Below are 20,806 nucleotides of genomic sequence, written 5' to 3'. Positions count from 1 at the left end.
GGGTGGTTACTCTTCAGTTGATAATAATGACCCAGTGCTCGGGTAATGCTATCAGTGACTAGTCACGGCGAGGTAAGGATTATCTTTACTTAGTGAGAGGTTTGGCTCACCCCTAATCTAACCTAACCAGTTCTGTAGGCAACTTCATACATAGTGCTCATGTTTTCTTTTTTCTTTAATAAACTCATTGTGATTATGTTGTATTTTTGCGTCCCGAATTACATAATACATTCATGAGTAAGCTTAAGGTACCAAAACTAGTGAGGGAAGCATTCATCAGTTAGAACACGGTGGTGGTGGAGGATTCTTTAAATCAGTGCTACTCAAAGTGTGGTCCGCGGACCGGTGCCGGTCCGTGAGCCATCGTCTGCCGGTACGCGGAGAGTTTTCAGAAAAGAAAGAAACGATAGTCACGTTCCACTCCACGTGACACTACCGGGACATCTGACTCGGTCTTTTTTTTTTTTTACATTTTCATTGTAGTTTTTATATTTATTATGGCTATATTTTTCATTTACTCACTCATGTTAAAAGTCATTGCTATGCAACTAACGAATGCGATATAATGAACAGAAAAACAGCGAACTGAAATACGTATAACAACACCTTCATGATGATGTGGCGTTTGACTCTGCGGGAACCACACCTGGGGATATCAATAGGGCGCATCACCTTGTGTTGCCAGAATTGCCACGTTTCTCGGCCACCAGTTACGCCATATCCACCCAAAACATAAATCTTTTTATTTTAAGTATGGTAGTTATTTAATTTCGGATAAAATAAATGTATGCATCCCATTAAAAGAAATGGCCGATTTTTTACTATGCGTGCCAGCCGTGAAGGGTGTCACACAGCTGGCAACCCTGCTATTCCACACGTGTGGATCAGCAGTCTGTGATGTCAGGTCACAGGTCAGTGGTTAGTTACCATCAAGAAGTGGAACAGAGAGCATCATACGGGTATCTGCGTGTTTGTCATTTGGGACCCCCATCCCAACCCACTGATCTGAAAATGTAAGTACTAATAATCTTAAAGGCCGGTTCACACTATTCCTGTGTAAATTTGAAAAACAAAAAATTATTGTGGGACATATCTCAAAAGATTTTCCTGGGGGGGGGGGGCCTATAGGCCCCGGGATTGGCTCGCTTCGCTCGCCGGTCCGTGGCACATTGAAAAAAAACCATGCCGGTCCGCCACATCAGATAGTTTGAGAAGCGCTGCTTTAAATGATCCCTTGCCACCCACTCATTCCTTCTTTTTAATTTTCTCAAAAAAAAAACTCTGGTGGACAAAGCGAGGAATTGCCAACTTATCCGTGACTCACCGCGCCAGTAGTGCCGTTTCTACAGATTTATCTGCAGGCATACTAATTTATCATGTCCATTCTGGTGTATTTTATGAATAGGGCAGAACAAAATTTCAGGTAAATTTTGTTTTAAGTAATATGAGAGAAATGTTGATGGGAAGTAGATGAGTGGAAGGGACAGAGTGAACATAGTGTCACCTTCTGCAGGAGGGAGTACTTGGTGAGGGCCCACGTCACTATGTGCCTCAGCTCCTCCAGCATGGCGGTCGGCTCCAGTGTTTGTCGTGACGTCATCTCATCCGTGTACAACATCACCTGCAACACAACAACACATGACACTTCCACCAAACACGAAATTGTGAACGTTGTGACATTCAACGCCAAACCTGTGTGTACTGTGCAGTCACACAAAAAAAACTATTTGTACGGTGGGGAGGGGGGGGTTGATGGTAGGGCTGTCAAAATCCTTCATCCGTTATGTCATATTTTCTCGACATAATTTTGTATGGATAATTTTTTGAGCGACTGTACAGATAAGCGTGGAAAGTGAAATATCCCCAGTGCGGGACTGGATTCCATCTTTATAGGCGTGTGGCGAGGGTTGGTCAACTGTACCATAGGCTGAATGTCTTCCAACCTGATCTAATCATTTTAAGGCAGTCACGGTACACTACAGCATCCACCAGTGTAAGAAGTATTGGATGAAATCTTACATTGGTTAGAGTGGTGACAAGGATGTAATGATAGAGGTAATAAACACATATTTCAGCAGCATAGTAGAGCTCATACACACCATTACAAAGACAGAATAACACAATATATTACAGTTTTACAGTAAAGATGTCACATAACGTTACAGTGGCATACTAGTTATCATAGTGTAATTTTATTTTCCGATCAAAGAAAAGGAAATCTTTTTTACTGAATCCTAAAAGTTTAGAGAAGTTTGCCTCTTAGGCGGACATTTTATTCTTTATTTTTTATATAAATACTACATGAATCACCTGAAGACAAGCGCTCAGCTGATTTCACTTGTCAATAAACACCCTAATGATACCGGGGGGGGTTAATTTTTTTTAATAATTTAATTTCTTGTTTAGTTATCCATCTGTTACATGCTCTGAGACAATCTAACAGCGCCGACTGGTGAGGAAAGTTTCAACTTCCCAATTGTGTTATCCTTTGGTTTGCAGTTTCGAGTCCTCATTACAAGGTCATTCATATGGTTTCAAGTCGACCAGTTCTGATATAGCTACTACCGCACATGTCAAAATTTTTCAAGAGACTTCACAGAAAAGAATATATTATTAGTTACTACAGAGAGATGATTCTCTGCATTATTAATCGGATAAACCTCTACTCAAATAATGGTTGTCCAAGAATGCATGGAATAGATAAACATGAATTTTAAAGAATGAAAATAAAAATAATCCAAATGAATAAACAAATAAATAAAATATTGTAATATGTGGAGGCCCCTGGGCAGCTGCCCACTTTGCCCACCCCTGAATCGGGCCCTGCATAATACATAACATAAGAACATAAGAATGAGGAAACTGCAGCTGGCCTATTGGCCCATACTGGGCAGTCCCGTTTACACCCAACCCCTATTGCTCATATGAGCATCCAACCTATGTTTGAAGCAATTCAGCGTATTCGAGTTAATGATGATATTTGGTAACTTGTTCCATTCATCCACTACTCTGTTTCCAAACCAGTGTTTACCTATTTCACGCCTAAATCTAAATTTGTCTAATTTAAAACCATTGTTACGAGTTCGCTCCTGGTTGGATAGTTTGAGTACCTTTGTAATGTCCCCTTGTTTAGCCCTGCCTTCCACTTATACACCTCTATCAGGTCGCCCCTCGCTCTACGTCTCTCAAGGGAGTGCAAATTAAGATGCTTTAACCTGTCTCTATACTCAAGGTTCCTAAAGCCCGGGATTAGTCTTGTCATTCTCCTCTGAATTCTTTCCAAGGATTCTATATTCATTCTGTAATACCGTGACCAGAACTGAACTGCGTAATCCAGGTGTGGTCTCACAAGAGCAAGATACAGTTTTAGGATGACCTCACTAGTCTTGTAAGTAACACTCCTTTGTATGAACCCAAGTACTTTATTAGCCTTGTTACGAGCAAAAACACATTGTTTCCTTGGCTTAAGGTTCCTACTTATCATTACTCCTAAATCTCTCTCGCAGTCGGATTTCTCTATGGCATCGTTGTTCATCTGGTATCTGGTTTCCCTGTTTACATCTCCTATACTGAGTACTTTACATTTTCTCGTTGAATTTCATCTGCCATTTTTCAGACCATTCGAAAAATTTGTTTAGATCTTCCTGTAGTTTTGCCGAGTCCTCGTCAGATTTGATAACACCTCCTATTTTAGTGTCATCAGCAAATTTACTTATGTTGCTGTCAATGCCGATATCTATGTCGTTTATGTATATAATAAATAATAATGGTCCAAGTACTGAGCCTTGGGGAACTCCACTTGTGACGTTGCTCCAATGGGACTTAGTGCGGTTAATGCTCACTCGCTGTTTCCTGTCCTGTAACCATGCCCTAATCCATTTAAGGATGTCACCTTTGATGCCATGAGCTTCTACCTTTCTAATTAGTCTTTCGTGGGGGACTCTGTCGAAGGCTTTGCTAAAGTCGAGATATACCACATCATAATTGTGCCCCTCGTCCACCGATTCGAAAACTGATGAAAAGAATGTTAATAGATTAGTTAGGCAAGAACGTCCGCTTGTGAAGCCATGCTGGGAATCATTGATCAATCTGTGCTTCTCCAGGTGATTTCGAATAGAGTTTGAAATGATTGCTTATTTGGTTATACACTGGATATCTAGACCAAGCGGGGAACATATACGTATCACATTTGCAGGACTTAACTCAGGTTTAACAAAGTGCTAGCATACGTTTTGTCAGTATCTCTGTTCATACCTCACCTACTTGAGGACCCCGACCCCCGAGGTCAGCGGTGGCGTAGTGATCAGCTGTTTTTGACAGTCACGTGAGGTTCCAATAATAACACGTGTCTTGTATTGCAGGCTTGTGTAATGTTGAATATTAATGACAATATTATAGGAATGTCGGTTTTCCGATTTTGTCGATTATTAATAATGAAAATGATATTAAAACATATTAGTATTTGTGAAGGGGGTAACCCTGCCATACACATGATACATGATGGACTTGTTTGGGACACTAGGTTGTTTGCAAATAAGATATTGATGATTGACACAACTTGTATAAAGACAAACTTTATTTCACATAATAATTACATACACCCCAACGTATGTAGTCTGCAATTAAAGATTTTAAGACCCTCTCCACATAATAAGAGTCCCAGAGTCAACTTCGTTTGTCTGGCAGAGTCGCCGCTCCTTATCGGGCAGCAAACCGCCAGGCAGGCGGACCATGATTTCCCTCAACGACGGGCACGGGCACTCCCCTGGTTTGCCTGCCAATTTTGCCCGATAACCGGCATTTAGGGCGTGCCCGCCGGGCACTGCTCGATCGTGTGGACTGGCCTTAACACATCAAAACCGTATGTCGGGAGGTCACTTTACCTCGTGTGAGGTCGAGGTCATTCATGTCATGGGGTATTACCCCTTGACCTAATGGTGACCTTAGTTCCAAGTTTCTGTTCTTAAAGGAATTATAGCGAAACAAACAGCCAATGTTGTATGTGAGCATTTTAAGGATAATGATGTAGTGAACATGTAATGTTCACAATGTATGTTTCGAAGAATTGATTTGGAGGAATTTGCCGGAAACAGCTTCATATATCGTCATAATCGTAAGACGCTCCCATGATTGGCATCCACGTCGTGAATGACTCAGACTGTGGTGGTGGGTGATGTATGCTGGATGTCTTTATCTTGCAACACTTCCTGCCACGGTGTATCACAGGAAGTCATTGTGAGTTAACTGGTCCGCCTCTGGGAACCTAGTATAGTATTTCAGTGTATTTAAAAAAAATAATATTTGTATGTTGTTCACAATAAACCTGTTCTAACTTAATATGACCAAACGAAAATAAGTTCACCGATCCTCAAGTAATGAAAGGCAGGGCATTTAAATCACCAACCACAGTCTTAATATCGTGTCTTGGTATTACTTTTATTTACTCCTTGAAAAACCATAATAAACAGTCTTTATCATCATCATCACGGAATTACCTAACTACTTGAGGGCTGCGGTCTTCTCGCTCCTACCCCTCCCGGCTTTCTCAGCCATTATACACAAATACCAGGTAAATTCTTCAAGATAATTAACCAATCTGAGCAATTTCCGGCCTCGATAATGCCTCCTTCTGATGACCTCGAGGACCAGCGCTGCTCAGTACTGAACCTAAATAACAGGGAATGTCTGCTGAGTCTGTTCTAATAGGTGATGGCAAATTATCTCATGATGCAAAAGTTATAAATTTTGGGTTAGGGACCTTCTTTACCCCACCTAGCTAAAGTGTTCCCCTTCAAGTTAAAGTGTGCCCCTCCTACCTGAAGTGTGTCCCTCCTAGCTAAAGTGTTCCCCTTTTAGCTAAAGTGTTCCCCTCCTAGCTAAAGTGTGTCCCTCCTAGCTAAAGTGTTCCCCTTTTAGCTAAAGTGTTCCCCTCCTAGCTAAAGTGTGCCCCTCCAAGCTAAAGTGTGCCCCTCTAAGCTAAAGTGGGCCCCTCCAAGCTAAAGTGGGCTAAAGTTATAAATTTTGGGTTAGGGACCTTCTTTACCCCACCTAGCTAAAGTGTGCCGCTTCTAGCTAAAGTGTTCTCCTCCTAGTTGAAGTGTACCCCACCTAGCAAGAGTTTACCACTCCAAGCTAATGTGTGCGCCTTCTAGCTTAAGTGTTCCCCTCCTAGCTAAAGTGTTTCCCTAATAGCTAAAGTGTACCCCTCTTAACTAAAGTGTACCCCTTTTAACTAAATTGTACCACTTCTGGCTAAAGTGTTCCCTCCTACCTGAAGTGTGTCCCTTCTAGCTAAAGTGTTCCCTCCCGGCTAAAGTGTTCCCCTCCTAGCTAAAGTGTGCCCCTCCTACCTGAAGTGTGTCCCTTCTAGCTAAAGTGTTCCCTCCTGCCTAAAGTGTTCCCCTCCTAGCTAAAGTGTTCCCTCCTGGCAAAAGTGTTCCCCTCCTAGCTAAAGTGTGCCCCTCCTACCTGAAGTGTGTCCCTTCTAGCTAAAGTGTTCCCCTCCTAGCTAAAGTGTTCCCTCCTGGCAAAAGTGTACCCATCCTAGCTGTAGTGTTCCCCTCCTAGCGTAAGTGTTCCCCTCCTAGCTAAAGTGTTCCCCTCCTACCTGAAGTGTGCCCCTCCAAGAAGTGTGCCCCTCCTACCTGAAGTGTGCCCCCTCCTACCTGAAGTGTGTCCCTCCTAGCTAAAGTGTGCCCTCCAAGAAGTGTGCCCTCACCTGAAGTGTGTCCCCTCCAAGCCAAGTGTGCCCTCCTACCTGAAGTGTGTCCCTCCAAGCCAAGTGTGCCCCCCAGAAGTGTGCCCCTCCTACCTGAAGTGTGTCCCTCCAAGCTAAAGTGTGCCCCTCCTACCTGAAGTGTGTCCCTCCAAGCTAAAGTGTGCCCCTCCTACCTGAAGTGTGCCCCTCCTAGCTAAAGTTTACCCCTCCTCGCTAAAGTTTTCCCCTCCTAGCTAAAGCGTGCCTTTCCTAGCTAACGTGTACCCCTCCTAGATAAAGTGTTCCCTCCTAACTAAAGTGTACCCTCCTATCTATCGTGTTCCCCTGCTAACTGAAGTGTTCTCCTCCTAGCTAAAGTGTGCCCCCCCTAGTTATAGTGTACCCTTCCTAGCTAAATGGTTCCCCTCCTAGCTAAAGCGTTCCCCTCCAAGGTAAAGTTTACCCTCCAGGCTAAAGTGTTCCCCCCTAGCTACAGTGTACCCCTCCTAGCTAAAGTATTCCCCTCCTAGATAAAGTGTTCCCCTCCAAGCAAAAGTGTACCTCTTTTAGCTAAGGTGTGCCCCTCCTAGCTAAAGTGTACCCCTCCTAGCTAAAGTGTACCTCTCCTAGCTGTAGTGTTCCTCTTCTAGGTAAATTGTGCCCCTCCTAGCTAAAATGTATCCCCCAATTAAGTGTGCCCCTCTCAGCTAAAGTGTACCCCTCCTAGCAAAAGTGTACCCCTGTTAGCTATAGTGTACCCCTCCTAGCAAAAGTGTACCCCTGCTAGCTAAAGGGGTTAAGTCATAGTATTGAAGGGGTTAAATCATAGTACTCGAGGGGTTAAGTCATAGTACTGAATGGGTTAAATCATAGTACTCGAGGGGTTAAGTCATGGTACTGAAGGGGTTAAGTCATTGTATTCAAGGGGTTCAGTCATAATACTCCAAGGTTAAGTTGTTGTTCATCATCATCATAATCAAATAATTCGTTCTACCAGAGAAAAAAAAGTATATATTCAATAAAAAAAAATATGATGAAAACACTATATAGTTGTTAGCTAAAGCCTGAATCCACGTACTGATTATCGTTTCAGCTGCTAGGTAACTGCTTTCATTGAATTAAATTGCCATACTTATTAATTAAGTAGGTAATGTTAAAACTACAAACTGATCGTGGTTAAATTGTCAAGCGATGAGACTCAAGGGGTTAAGTTTTTTTTTTTTCATACATTAAGTCGTTGACCTTAACTACTGCAACAAGAGAAACACTGACCTGCATGTATATAGACGGGAGAATGATGGTGATGTTGAGCACCCAGAAGATGAAGCCCACCTTGAGGATGATGAGCCACTCCCACCACTGGAATTTAGTCATCCAGTCGATGATGTGTGAGGGGGAAAAGTACTGGGTGTCGATGCTGAGGGGAACCAGACTCAGGTGGAATGTCACGTCCTCCGCCATCTTAAGTGACAGAGGTCGTGGAACACTGTCAACAAGTACACTCATTGATGCGATATAACATAAGTTCCTCACTTGTTTCCTCGATCTTTATACTCTTTACTGCAATATACAGTAGTAATGTGAGGGCTGTCATTTTTTTCCTGCCAGAACGCCTCCACACTTCAGCTTAATTAGAGTTATCTTATCACATATTTTCAATATTCTTTTTTTCAAACGTCAACTAATGTAAACAAGTAACTTTTTGCGTTATTCCATCCCTGTTATTATGAACTTGTTAAATCTGTGTTTATTGAGTGAGAGAGTGGTGTGGGATGGGCTCGAAAACCCGTTCAGACTCTGATTTCTGCCGTTATTTATATGATCAGTGTTTCACTTTTATTTAACCTAAATTTACGAGAAGTAGAAAACATGAGACGATTTTTTATCTTTCCTCTCTTTTTTCTTTAGTCCTGGAAACTTGATGTTGGCAGTAATCGTCTCCTTCTGTGTGTCAGTGTGTGTGTGAGGTAGATATAGATGATTGTATGTTGGTTGATGGTCAAGTTACAAGGCCAATGTTATTCCATCACGATTTTGGATTCGAAAGATCTTCATTCAATACGCCACTTCTGTTACTTTCAGCTTGATATTAAATACAATCTTTTACTAAACTTAATGACACAAAACACCAACAACTTCACCCACAACAGCACTTGAGGTCCCCAGTGTTCACCAACCTTCAGACTCGGAGGCGCCCTTATAGAGCAGATCACCGTTGTATCTTATGGAGTTACCAGTGGTCGCCAGCAGGTAGCAGTGAAGGGGAGCATAGCTGCGAATTCACTCGAGTATACTTAATCACTTGAGCATTTTGTAATCATAATGCGCTGTTATTTCGGGAGCCTTAAATTCATCACTGACTTTTATCCGATCATCTGTAGAGCTTTGTAAATCGATAAAGCCTTCCTACCACTCGTGGGAGCTTCTGGTAACCCAGTATATAAGGCTCTTAAATGAGGTTTTATAACTTCCTAAAGAGCTCTACCTGCTTGACTCCAAATGACTCATCACTGTTCACTCTCAAGATTTATCATCAAGCTCTTGAAGACAATCCATGAGAAAATATCCAATAATTATGTAAGGAACTTGAGAGGCGGTCATCAACCTTCAAACGATTCTCACAACATCTGCAATACAAAAAGGGATCTATCAATCTACCATAAAACCAAACTTAATACACTGATTGCAGATTCATACCAAAATTAATTACTATGAAAAAAGAGACTAGATCTGAATTAGTTTATTATTTGTTCACCCCATAGAGTCAAAGGGCCTTACCTGGTCGACCTCTTACGAATACACACACACACCCTCCCTCACACACCACCTCCCTCACACACACGCCATCCCTTTCACACACTCACACACCCTCTCTCACACACACACACACACCCTCCCTCACACACACACACACACACTCCCTCCCCACACACACACACACACACACCCTCCCTCCACACACACACACACACCCTCCCTCACACACACACACCCCCTCTCACACACACACACACACCCTCCCTCCACACACACACACCCCTCTCACACACACACACACACCCTCCCTCACACACTCCCTCTCATTTAGCATTTGGTGATCATATCGAACCCCCCTGAGTGAAGGAGTTAAGGAAATGAGAACCACTGATCACTCATCAGCTGATGTTCACCAAGCGAGCAATGACGTCAGTGCACCAGATCACACGTCCAACCTCAGCTGATGTTCACCAAGCGAGCAGTGACGTCAGTGCGTCAGCTACAACCAATATTCAGTGAAGCGTTGAGAACGGCTACAAGAGCAGGGCGGCAGACACAGCTCTCACGCTCTACATGCTGGCTGGCGGTGGCCCTGATGCTGCTCCACCCTCCCATGACAACCATAGATTTATGAACATGCAGGAGCCAACAGTAGTCCTTGACATAATGACAGCTTCTGGACGTTTTCTCCTGTGTTCATAAACTAGATCTTAGTGGTGTATTTTACGGTATTTTCTTCAGGCTTTGCGATTTGTGTTCGGCCGTGTTGATTATTCTGTTTTCTTTCTTTTATATTTTTTGTTCAAATATAAATATGTGTGTTAGATTTTGTATAAGGAATAATTCGTGAGAAATAGTAAAAATTATGATGTGACAGATGAAATCAAGTTATGGAAACATTACGAATATGTTGTTGACAGTTTATATGTGTAAATATAACACTGAAGTGGTGGTTTATCTGCCCGTCCTCTCCAAGGCACCACGCACAAGCCGGCAAATTTACGAATAGCGCCTCTCCTGCCTCGCTCTGTCGCTCCACCTCTGAGTTCAATTTCAATTGTTTATTCCTTGATAAAGGAAGCGGGATCCTAGTGCTGTCACTAGGTACCCCTGTACAATGACACCACAAGCATCTGGCAAGTGTGACAAGTATATACAGTATAAATATTATAAAGGGGCTTACTAAAGCCTAAGGAAGGAAGGAAGGATATTCCTTTAACACATAATCAATGTTATTTACATAATATCTGGCCAGTAGGGGAGGATCATCGTGTCTCCGTCAGGGAGTCGTGGAGTGGTGGTCCAGCAGGCGTCACGGAAGCGTTGTGTGTGGGGACATCTTAGGAGGTAGTGGATAAGGGTGCTGCTGTCGGGTCTTCTGCATAATGCACAAGAGCGTTGCTCAGGGGATGCGGGGATACCAATCTCCCAAGCAAAGTCATACCCAATGATGATACGGGCAGAAATCACGTCCCCTTTCCGCGACCCTTTCCCATAGACGTACGAGAAGTTTACGGAGAACATCGTATCAGGTGGGCGGGGAGTCCAGGGGGATGGCTGCTTTCCGGCCTTCTCTCTGTTTGCGGCTCCTCTGAGTTGTTCTGCGGAAGATGTGACCTACCCATGTTCATTTCTGCTTTTAATTGTTGTAAATAGATATTTTTTTAACTTCATCTCCCAATAAGTTCTATTTTTATCCTGAAATTAAATAGCGACATTCTGATATGTAATACCTGTACCATTTGTAACCTTTATATTGACAAAATGAGACACCACTCACTCGTCACTCACATTTATCATTCCTGTCGTCAAGACGTCTTGTGGAAGACATGATGGGTCGCACCTGAGTAACAGGTTATCTGGTACTTTAGTATTTAAATGCGGCAATTTTAATGTTGACGCATGTCCAGCAGTAATGTGTAAAGTGTACACAAGGTCAATGTAGAGAGGTCGGACTGGCAGCGGTTTAATTTATGTTGTGGCGTAACCACATAAGAGAACAGACGTGCCCATAGGTGCTCTTGACTTCCCGATCATCCCAAAAAAGGTTCCCTCAGACCCGACTCACCTCAGCCGGCAAATTTTGCTAGCATGGGGGGTCGTCGTAAATGCCCCAAAAGAGGCATGGATGTCATCTCGCCTGGTCATACTGAATCCAACTCCCTTCAAGAGTCAGACCCAGTGATTGTGACAGTTCTGTTTCTATGGGAAACACTAGCCGGAGTGATAACAACAATGCCACGGGCGGTGGGCCGTCCCCCCCCCCCCTGCCAACCAGTTAAATAAGCTGAACCTGCACTTCCCCAAGGATTCACTGAAAACCGTCGAGGAATGCTTTAATTGGACGATGAAGTACTGCAGACAACACGGTCTAAACATTCAATTTCAAAAAGGTAAGAATCGGAACTTTATCAAGTGTCAGATTCCTGAGGTCTATGAAACACTTAGTACTGTTGGGTTTGACGGGGTTGTCCTGGAGCCCCCATCAGTGGACGCAGAGGAATGTTTCCACATCCTAGTTAAACAATTCCCCCTATACGCTGATAAAAGATGCTCGTGACTTTAATCCACGTATACTCAGTGTACGTCAACACTACCGGAGGAACACCCCACAAGCCGCGGTCATTGTTAAATGGAAGGGAAGGGAGTGCCCAACCACCGTTGAGGCCCACCCAGTTCTCCGCTTCGATGATGGACCACTACGAGGACATGCACGTGGACTACGTATTTACGTCAAGAAGGATGTTCCCTACCAAACTCTCGAACCCCCTTCCCTTGATGCCGATACTACTGTACCTGTCCTATCACACCATATCACCTCCATCCCCACCCTCCTTGTGGGGGACCTCAATGCCCGGCACCCCAGTCTCGGCTCCCAGGGGCCCCCACTCAAACTCTCGGGGTAACTCCTGGCTCTCGTACCTACCCTGTACGTCTCCTCTACCCTCCCTCACCCACTCACCCACATCGGGGGAGGGAAACTTGACTACATCGCTCTCTACTCTGACCCTCACCGTCCACACTCCACCCGCATCCTTCACTCCCCTCACAGTGACCATTTCCCTATCCACACTACCCTCCAGTACGTGAGAGTACCCGCCCCACCCTAGTGCCCTAGGCTCAGCCTACCCCCTGCCAACGTACCTGCTTTCATCACCGCCATTGCTGAATGGTTTCAGGGTTACACTGTCACTACCGCAGACCAACTCTACCTTGATCTGTCCAAACAATGCACTTCCCTCCTCCGCCCTGTTCTAAAACACCGCCGCCCTAACCTCCAGCCCAGGAGTCAGTGGAATGTTAACCGCGATCCTCATGTTAAGTCTATCCGAGTATGGCACCGACTAGCAGTCGACCAGTGGAAGAAATCTCCCAGCTCCCCTGACGCTCTACGCTTCCTGATCCGCACAAATAAAGAGCTCCAATCTGCCATCACTCTCGCATGAGAGAAGCAGTGGTTTGATTTCGCACCATTAACCGTGCCTTGGGCACCAACGCCAGGCCCGCGCTCCACCCCAGACCTGCTGCCCGTGCCGAGGTGCTCTCCCAGACGTGGCAGGAGGCCGCCTCCACCGACGCACTACTACCTGCTGTACGTGACCTCACCCTCGCACTGCAACCACAACGCCGACAGCCCATCTCTGAGTACCAAGACCTACCTGCAGACACTGACTTGCCATTCACACGGTGTGAACTACTAAATGCTGTTAAGCGCGGTCGGTCCACCGCCCCTGGCTTTGACGGCGTCACATATGATGTGCTAAATGCCCTTCTTGCCACCCCTGGTGATCCCCTCCTCTGTCTATTTAACCTCTCTTATGACACTGGTCAGCTGCCCCATTTATGGAAGACTGCCACCACCATCCCAGTCCCTAAATCAGGCAGACAAGACGAATATCGTCCAATCTCCCTCATATCCTGCTTCTCAAAGATGATGGAACGCATGATAGCACCACCGTCTCCACTGGAAAATTGAAGCCCACCTGCACCCTGACCTCTATGGGTTTCGCCCTGAGAAGAGTACTGCTCACTGAATCGCTCACTACATGGCGAACACCTCAGCCAAAACTTCCCTTTTCATCGATTTTAAGGGTGCATTTGATAAAGCCAACAGTGAATTGATCCTTGAGGGCCTCACGCACATGGATGTGAAGGGCAAACTCCTCACGTGGATTGCTGGCAACATCTCCCATCGATAGGCCCGTGTCCGTTTTCAGGGTCACTACTCTATGATCAGGGACCTTGATCTTGGCACGCCTCAGGGCGGTGTCCTCAGCCCTACATTCTTTAATGTTCTCATGAACTCCATTTGCCGCCTCAACGACATCTTTGCTGAGCGAGCCCTAGACGGACAAATCATAAATTGCGCTGACGATCTCCTCCAAGTTACTACAGTGCAACATGAACAACCTATACTCTCCATGTTCGCCCGAACCTGTCAAACACTTGGGCTAGTCATCTCACACACTAAAATCAAGTTCATCTCACACTTCCAGCGTCAGACACCACTGACTCTGCAGGGACAAGACATTGAACAAGTACGCACCTACAGGTACCTTGGTCTACCCGTGCGTGCCACTACTAGAGCCTCCACTGTCGCCGCCCACGTCATCTCCCACGGCCTCAAAGGAGCCTCTGTCAGGGTCCTACGTCTCATGTACATTGCCATCGTCAGAGCTGTCATAGATTATGCCTCTCCTGTCCTTTTAGTTGCCTTCCAGTGCGAGAAACAAAGCATAGAGAAAATCCAAAACAGTGCGATGAGGCTCATCCTACGGTACGAAAGTACGATTAATTTTTCGTACTTTATCGTACCATTCGAACCAAGCCACTCACTTGAAATGTTGGCTGTCAACGTGGCCAGGACAATAGCTTGGGTGTAGCGGTGCCCGGAGGTACCACACAGGTAGCATACATCCTCCTGCGCCTTGCACTTGTTGACGGTGTGTCCGTAGTTCTGGCATTTGAAGCAACGTTTGGGTCGGCAGTAGGGCGTGACTTGGACGGTTTCCCAGGCCAGTTGGACTTCCTGGGGCAGAGTTTCGTGGTGTCCGACCAGAGCCGTCGTTTCGGACAGCATCTTGACACAGTGGAGCTGATCCAGGAGTAGTTTGTCAATCTCGTCTCGGTTCAGGTGTTCAATTTCGGCGTGGGTGATCACTCCCAGCTTCAGGTTGTCATACTGGTGGAATGTCGGTCTAACTGGGATGCCGTTGATGGCGGTGTACTCCGACAGTTGTACGGGTTGGGCATAGTCGGCTTGTGGTAAGCCTGGCAGTACTAGCCTGGCAGTACTAGCGTTGCAAATCTATTTTACGTCCTTATTAATAATTTCTATCATACATATAAGACTAAGAAATCTATAAGCGTCTCTAGTAACAATAAATAACTGAAGCTGATTTACACAGTACTTTATTGTTTGTTAATCCTGTTTCTCGATATGAATTCAGAAATTTACACCAACCAATCACAATCACCGCAAGAAATAGAGGGATTCCTTCACAGAATTCCACAATTTCAGACATCATGACAATTTCACCATTTGAAGCCATATGCACTTGATATTAGGGAATATTTTGTGGTCAATAGTAATTAATTTTTACTATACAAAAATGCCTGAGTACAATATCGTAATAAGGAAAAGTATTGGAGTTTTCCGATGAAAAGGGGGTCCTCCCGCTGGATATGCCTTGAGTTCAGTGCCTTTCATATGACTTTCACTGCAGAGCCTTTGTTCAAAGCATCTACACGCCGTTATACATCGACTTTCGGTGAGTCCTTTACTGTTAGCTCTTTATTTGTTGTTATTTTATCAGACATTTTAAAATTTTATATATTCTAATAGCTATCGTTTTAAAATGTGGTATCACTCCATTTTTTTTATTTGTTATTTATTTTTTATTACGGGGATTAGCCCACCCGAGCACAGGTCATTGACCCACATCTGGGCCTGGGGGGCGAAAATAATAATCATAATAATAATAATAATAATAATAAAAATAATAATAATAATAATATTTAATAAAAATAGATACAAATTATAAAAAAATACTAATAATAATAACCATAAATAAATGCACAAACGAAAACAATAAATCAAGAGTGAAAAACGATTTACAGCATGTTGCGTTGTCAACAGTAAGAGAAACAATTGCAACCCTGCAATTGTGTGTAAATGAGGCAGAAAGTCAGATCAGCAACCTGGGACTTGGTCACAATTTTTGTGATGACCATATGGCAGCAGAATCTACCATAGACAACACATTATGCTTCCAATATCTTTCCAGGCGATAGAACCTCCCTGTTTGGTAGCTGCCTGCTACCGAAGGATTGAACTCCTTCATCTCTTTTATTCAATACAGTATAATAATGCTCCACCTGATTTTAAAGTTGTTTAAAGAATCTATTGTGCAATATTTCATACTATATATATGCAAAATAATAGTAAAATGGAAATGAATTGTTACTGATATCCTATAATATATGTGATACATATAGTATATGTATCACATTTAACAAAGAAAACGTTTTTTGACGTCATGGTCTCGTAGCCAGTCACAACGCGAGGAAGATAACCAATCAGAGTTCGGTAAAACACAGTCGGAATTACGGCAGTCCTGACTGTTCTGGGCGGAAGAAAGCTGCGTGACTGACTGGCAAATTATTCATGAAGCGCCGATACGGACATTTTATCCGTGATGTTATCGACATTTTATACATAATGAGTGCGATGAATATTGTTAGTGAATAATATGAGGAGTTATATTTCGCAGTTAAAGTAGAGGTATTGATGAAACAGAAGAGATGTTCAAGGATGAAGGTGACGGTCAACCAGTCTTGGTCATCCAGTCATTTGTCACAACATACTCCCTCAGGTACAACTCTATATTTTCCCACGCTTTGCTGGACCACAAGAAGACGAACTTTCATTGGTGAGTACTAATAAATGTCCTGTACTTGTGTAAATGTTGTAAATACGTGAGTGTAACAGAGTAAAGTTAGTAAACCGTAGTCTAGTAGTTACGCTGTAGCCCGTATAGTTCCAGCCAGTCTTCCCTGCCATGTTCGTTGTTGTCTGGTGAAGACCGGCATGGTTTTTTTTCAATGTGCCACGGACCGGCGAGCGAAGCGAGCCAATCCCGGGGCCTATAGGCCCCCCCCCCCCCAGGAAAATCTTTTGAGATATGTCCCACAATAATTTTTTGTTTTCAAATTTACAGGAATAGTGTGAACCGGCCTTTAAGATTATTAGTACTTACATTTTCAGATCAGTGGGTTGGGATGGGGTCCCAAATAACAAACACGCAGATACCCGTATGATGCTCTCTGTTCCACTTCTTGATGGTAACTAACCACTGACCTGTGACCTGACATCACAGACTGCTGATCCAAACGTGTGGAATAGCAGGGCTGCCAGCTGTGTGACACCCTTCACGGCTGGCACGCATAGTAAAAAATCAGCCATTTCTTTTAATGGGATGCATACATTTATTTTATCCGAAATTAAACAACTACCATACTTAAAATAAAAAGATTTATGTTTTGGGTGGATATGGCGTAGCTGGTGGCCGAGAAACGTGGCAATTCTGGCAACACAAGGTGATGCGCCCTATTGATATCCCCAGGTGTGGTTCCCGCAGAGTCAAACGCCACATCATCATGAAGGTGTTGTTATACGTATTTCAGTTCGCTGTTTTGCTGTTCATTATATCGCATTCGTTAGTTGCATAGCAATGACTTTTAACATGAGTGAGTAAATGAAAAATATAGCCATAATAAATATAAAAACTACAATGAAAATTTAAAAAATAAAAAGACCGAGTCAGATGTCCCGGCAGTGTCACGTGGAGTGGAACGTGTCTGTCGTTTCTTTCTTTTCTGAAAACTCTCCGCGTACCGGCAGACGATGGCTCACGGACCGGCACCGGTCCGCGGACCACACTTTGAGTAGCACTGCTGTAATATATACATGTAGTTGTTTTCTGATTTTATTTCTTATTTGGTTCATTCAGATGTTTAACAAATAGAAATAAAAGGAAAAATCGCAATGTTTTAAAGTGTTCCGTAATCAAGAAATAATTATTGTTGGTCGTAATTTTTTTTAACAATTCCTTATATCTTGATCTCCGCTAGTTGTTAATTTGGTTTAGACCGTAATGGCGTCTCTAATAGGTATGAATTAAAATATTTGTTTTGGCGATATCGTGATGAGAATTAATCGTTACAAATGGGTTTGTTACCACAATAACTACACCCTCCCTCCCTCCTGTGCTACCACAAAAGAATACAGTACTGTACTTCCTGCTGCCTTTTCTCTCCCAAACTCATCGCACTGATAGAGAGAGGTGTGCTAGCCTGTCTTACCCTCCATGAGAAGTATCGTCATCGTGAGCTAAAGGTTCACAGACATAACAATAATTTACTGATACAAGACTGAACGAGTTTACGGATTTCTGAATGTTGGCGGGAAGAGCTCTGTCACCATGAAATATCTTAGGCGACTCTTACTCGGTGACACAAGACATCACTCAGTGACATGGTAACACTCGGTGACATGGTAACACTCAGTGAATTGGTAACACTCAGTGACATATGGTAACACTCAGTGACATGGTAACACTCAGTGACATGGTAATACTCAGTGACATATGGTAACACTCAGTGACATGGTAACACTCAGTGACATATGGTAACACTCGGTGACATGGTAACACTCAGTGACTTGGTAACACTCAGTGACATATGGTAACACTCAGTGACATGGTAACACTCAGTGACATGGTAATACTCAGTGACATGTGGTAACACTCGGTGACATGGTAACACTCAGTGACATGGTAACACTCAGTGACATGGTAACACTCAGTGACATGGTAACACTCAGTGACATATGGTAACACTCAGTGACATGGTAACACTCAGTATGACATGGTGTGACATATGGTAACACTCGGTGACATGGTAACACTCAGTGACTAACACTGTGACATGGTAACACTCAGTGACATGGTAACATGACATATGGTAACACATCGTGACAACACTCAGTGACATGGTAACACTCAGTGACTTGGTAACACTCAGTGACATATGGTAACACTCAGTGACATGGTAACACTCAGTGACATGGTAACACTCAGTGACATGGTAACACTCGGTGACATATGGTAACACTCGGTGACATATGGTAACACTCAGTGACATGGTAACACTTAGTGACATATGGTAACACTTAGTGACATGGTAACACTGTGACATGGTAACACTCGGTGACATATGGTAACACTGTGACATGGTAACACTCAGTGACATATGGTAACACTGTGACATGGTAACACTCGGTGACATATGGTAACACTCAGTGACATGGTAACACTCTGGTGACATATGGTAACACTCAGTGACATGGTAATACTCAGTGACATATGGTAACACTCAGTGACTTGAACACTCAGTGACATATGGTAACACTCAGTGACATGGTAACACTGACATATGGTAACACTCAGACATGGTAACACTCAGTGACATATGGTAACACTCAGTGACATGGTAACACTCCGGTGACATGGTGTAACACTCGGTGACTGGTAACACCTCGGTGACATGGTAACACTCAGTGACATATGGTAACACTCAGTGACTTGGTAACACTCAGTGACATATGGTAACACTCGGTAACACTACATATGGTAACACTCGGTGACATATGGTAACAACACTCAGTGACATGGTAACACTTAGCGACATATGGTAACACTGTGACATGGTAACACTCGGTGACATATGGTAACACTCAGTGACATGGTAACACTCAGTGACATGGTAACACTCGGTGACATATGGTAACACTCAGTGACATGGTAACACTCGGTGACATATGGTAACACTCAGTGACATGGTACACTACATATGGTAACACTCAGGGTAACACTCGGTGACATATGGTAACACTCAGTGACATGGTAACACTCCACACTCCAGTGACATGGGTAACACACATATGGTAACACTCAGTGACATGGTAACACTCGGTGACATATGGTAACACTCAGTGACTTGGTAACACTCGGTGACATATGGTAACACTCAGTGACATGGTAACACTCGGTGACATATGGTAACACTCAGTGACATGGTAACACTCGGTGACATATGGTAACACTCAGTGACATGGTAACACTCAGTGACATATGGTAACACTCAGTGACATGGTAACACTCGGTGACATATGGTAATACTCAGTGACATGGTAACACTCAGTGACATATGGTAACACTCAGTGACATGGTAACACTCAGTGACATATGGTAACACTCGGTGACACAGCAACACTCGGTAAACACATGGCAACACAGTAAGAATGGTTGCCTCTCGTGTTTCGAGGATGGCCCGGTTTGGCCCGCCCTCGGACAAACCAAGGCGTGAATTTGTTTAAGGTGTAGAAGCTGTCGCCAACACAACAGCCACATCGAAGTTAACGAGCTGTATGACCCTGCGTCAAGGAATGATCCGAGAAGCCGGACAAATCGCTAACTGCACTGGCTAACCATTACCCGAGAACAAGATCCGCAAATCGATTAATATAACGGTTCCCAATTATGGTTAGTTGGACAGAGGCAAATTGGCGCAAAGAACACTCAGAGTGACACAACACGAGGCAGACAAAAGACAGGATATAAGATTGTTATTACCGTTAAGTACAAGGAATGAAGGAGATGGCTGAGGATGATGATGATGATGGCGTCTCAATATATGGTCATTACACAGCAGCATGATATGATTAGTGTGGGAATGGAATTGAAAAAAAAAAGAGTAGAGGAAGGAGTGAAGATACAGTATGCCATCTTTTGGAGGTAAGGAGGAAGTGAGGGCCTGATGGTAGTGAGGTCAAATGATTGCGAGTGTAATTTGTGTAAGAGTGACTTGTAAGACTGTGTAGCGTCACCCCACACCCGAGAAAGAGTTGTCGTACAGGGATTAAGTTATGCAGAGGTAAAGTAGTACGAAGAGGTGAGAACTAGTTGTAATAAGATCAAGAATACTGACGTTGATGGCTGGTGGTGTAGTGAGGATGTTGCTAAATAACTGAGGAGGTTAATAGTGATCTTGTTTGTGTGTTTGAGACTGTTGGTTCAGTGGTTCTTTATAAAACGCATTAGCGGAACCAGGAGGTGTCACCGTGCGCACCCCTCCTAATGGTTGTAGAATAGAACAAAAATCACACTTGACAGAACAAACACATGTCCTATTTAACTGTTATAGCTGTTAATATGTTAATTTATGATAGATATATTTTTAATAGTTTGTTCTTCATATGCTTCTGTTTAATCCGTAAACTTGAACCTAATA

The 20,806-nt window shown here is 43.7% G+C and overlaps 1 protein-coding gene across 1 annotated transcript in view; it reads right to left on the bottom strand.

Annotated features, from left to right (window-relative positions):
• Positions 1-319: 319 nt before the first annotated feature.
• Positions 320-20,806, bottom strand: part of LOC121871350 — a 52,286-nt gene continuing 31,799 nt past the window's right edge. Inside the window, exons 2-4 of the mRNA XM_042373569.1 lie at positions 7,970-9,324; positions 1,505-1,621; positions 320-367 (exon numbers count right to left, since the gene is read on the bottom strand). Coding sequence (XP_042229503.1) covers positions 320-367; positions 1,505-1,621; positions 7,970-8,203 — 399 coding nt within the window. The 5' untranslated portion in view covers positions 8,204-9,324. The remainder of the gene's footprint in view (positions 368-1,504; positions 1,622-7,969; positions 9,325-20,806) is intronic.

Source organism: Homarus americanus, unplaced genomic scaffold (genome assembly GCF_018991925.1).
Source record: "Homarus americanus isolate GMGI-L3 unplaced genomic scaffold, GMGI_Hamer_2.0 scaffold45698, whole genome shotgun sequence".
NCBI classification, from domain to species: domain Eukaryota; kingdom Metazoa; phylum Arthropoda; class Malacostraca; order Decapoda; family Nephropidae; genus Homarus; species Homarus americanus.
Note: the sequence above shows the minus strand (reverse complement) of the source record. Positions and strands in the feature narration are given on the sequence as shown.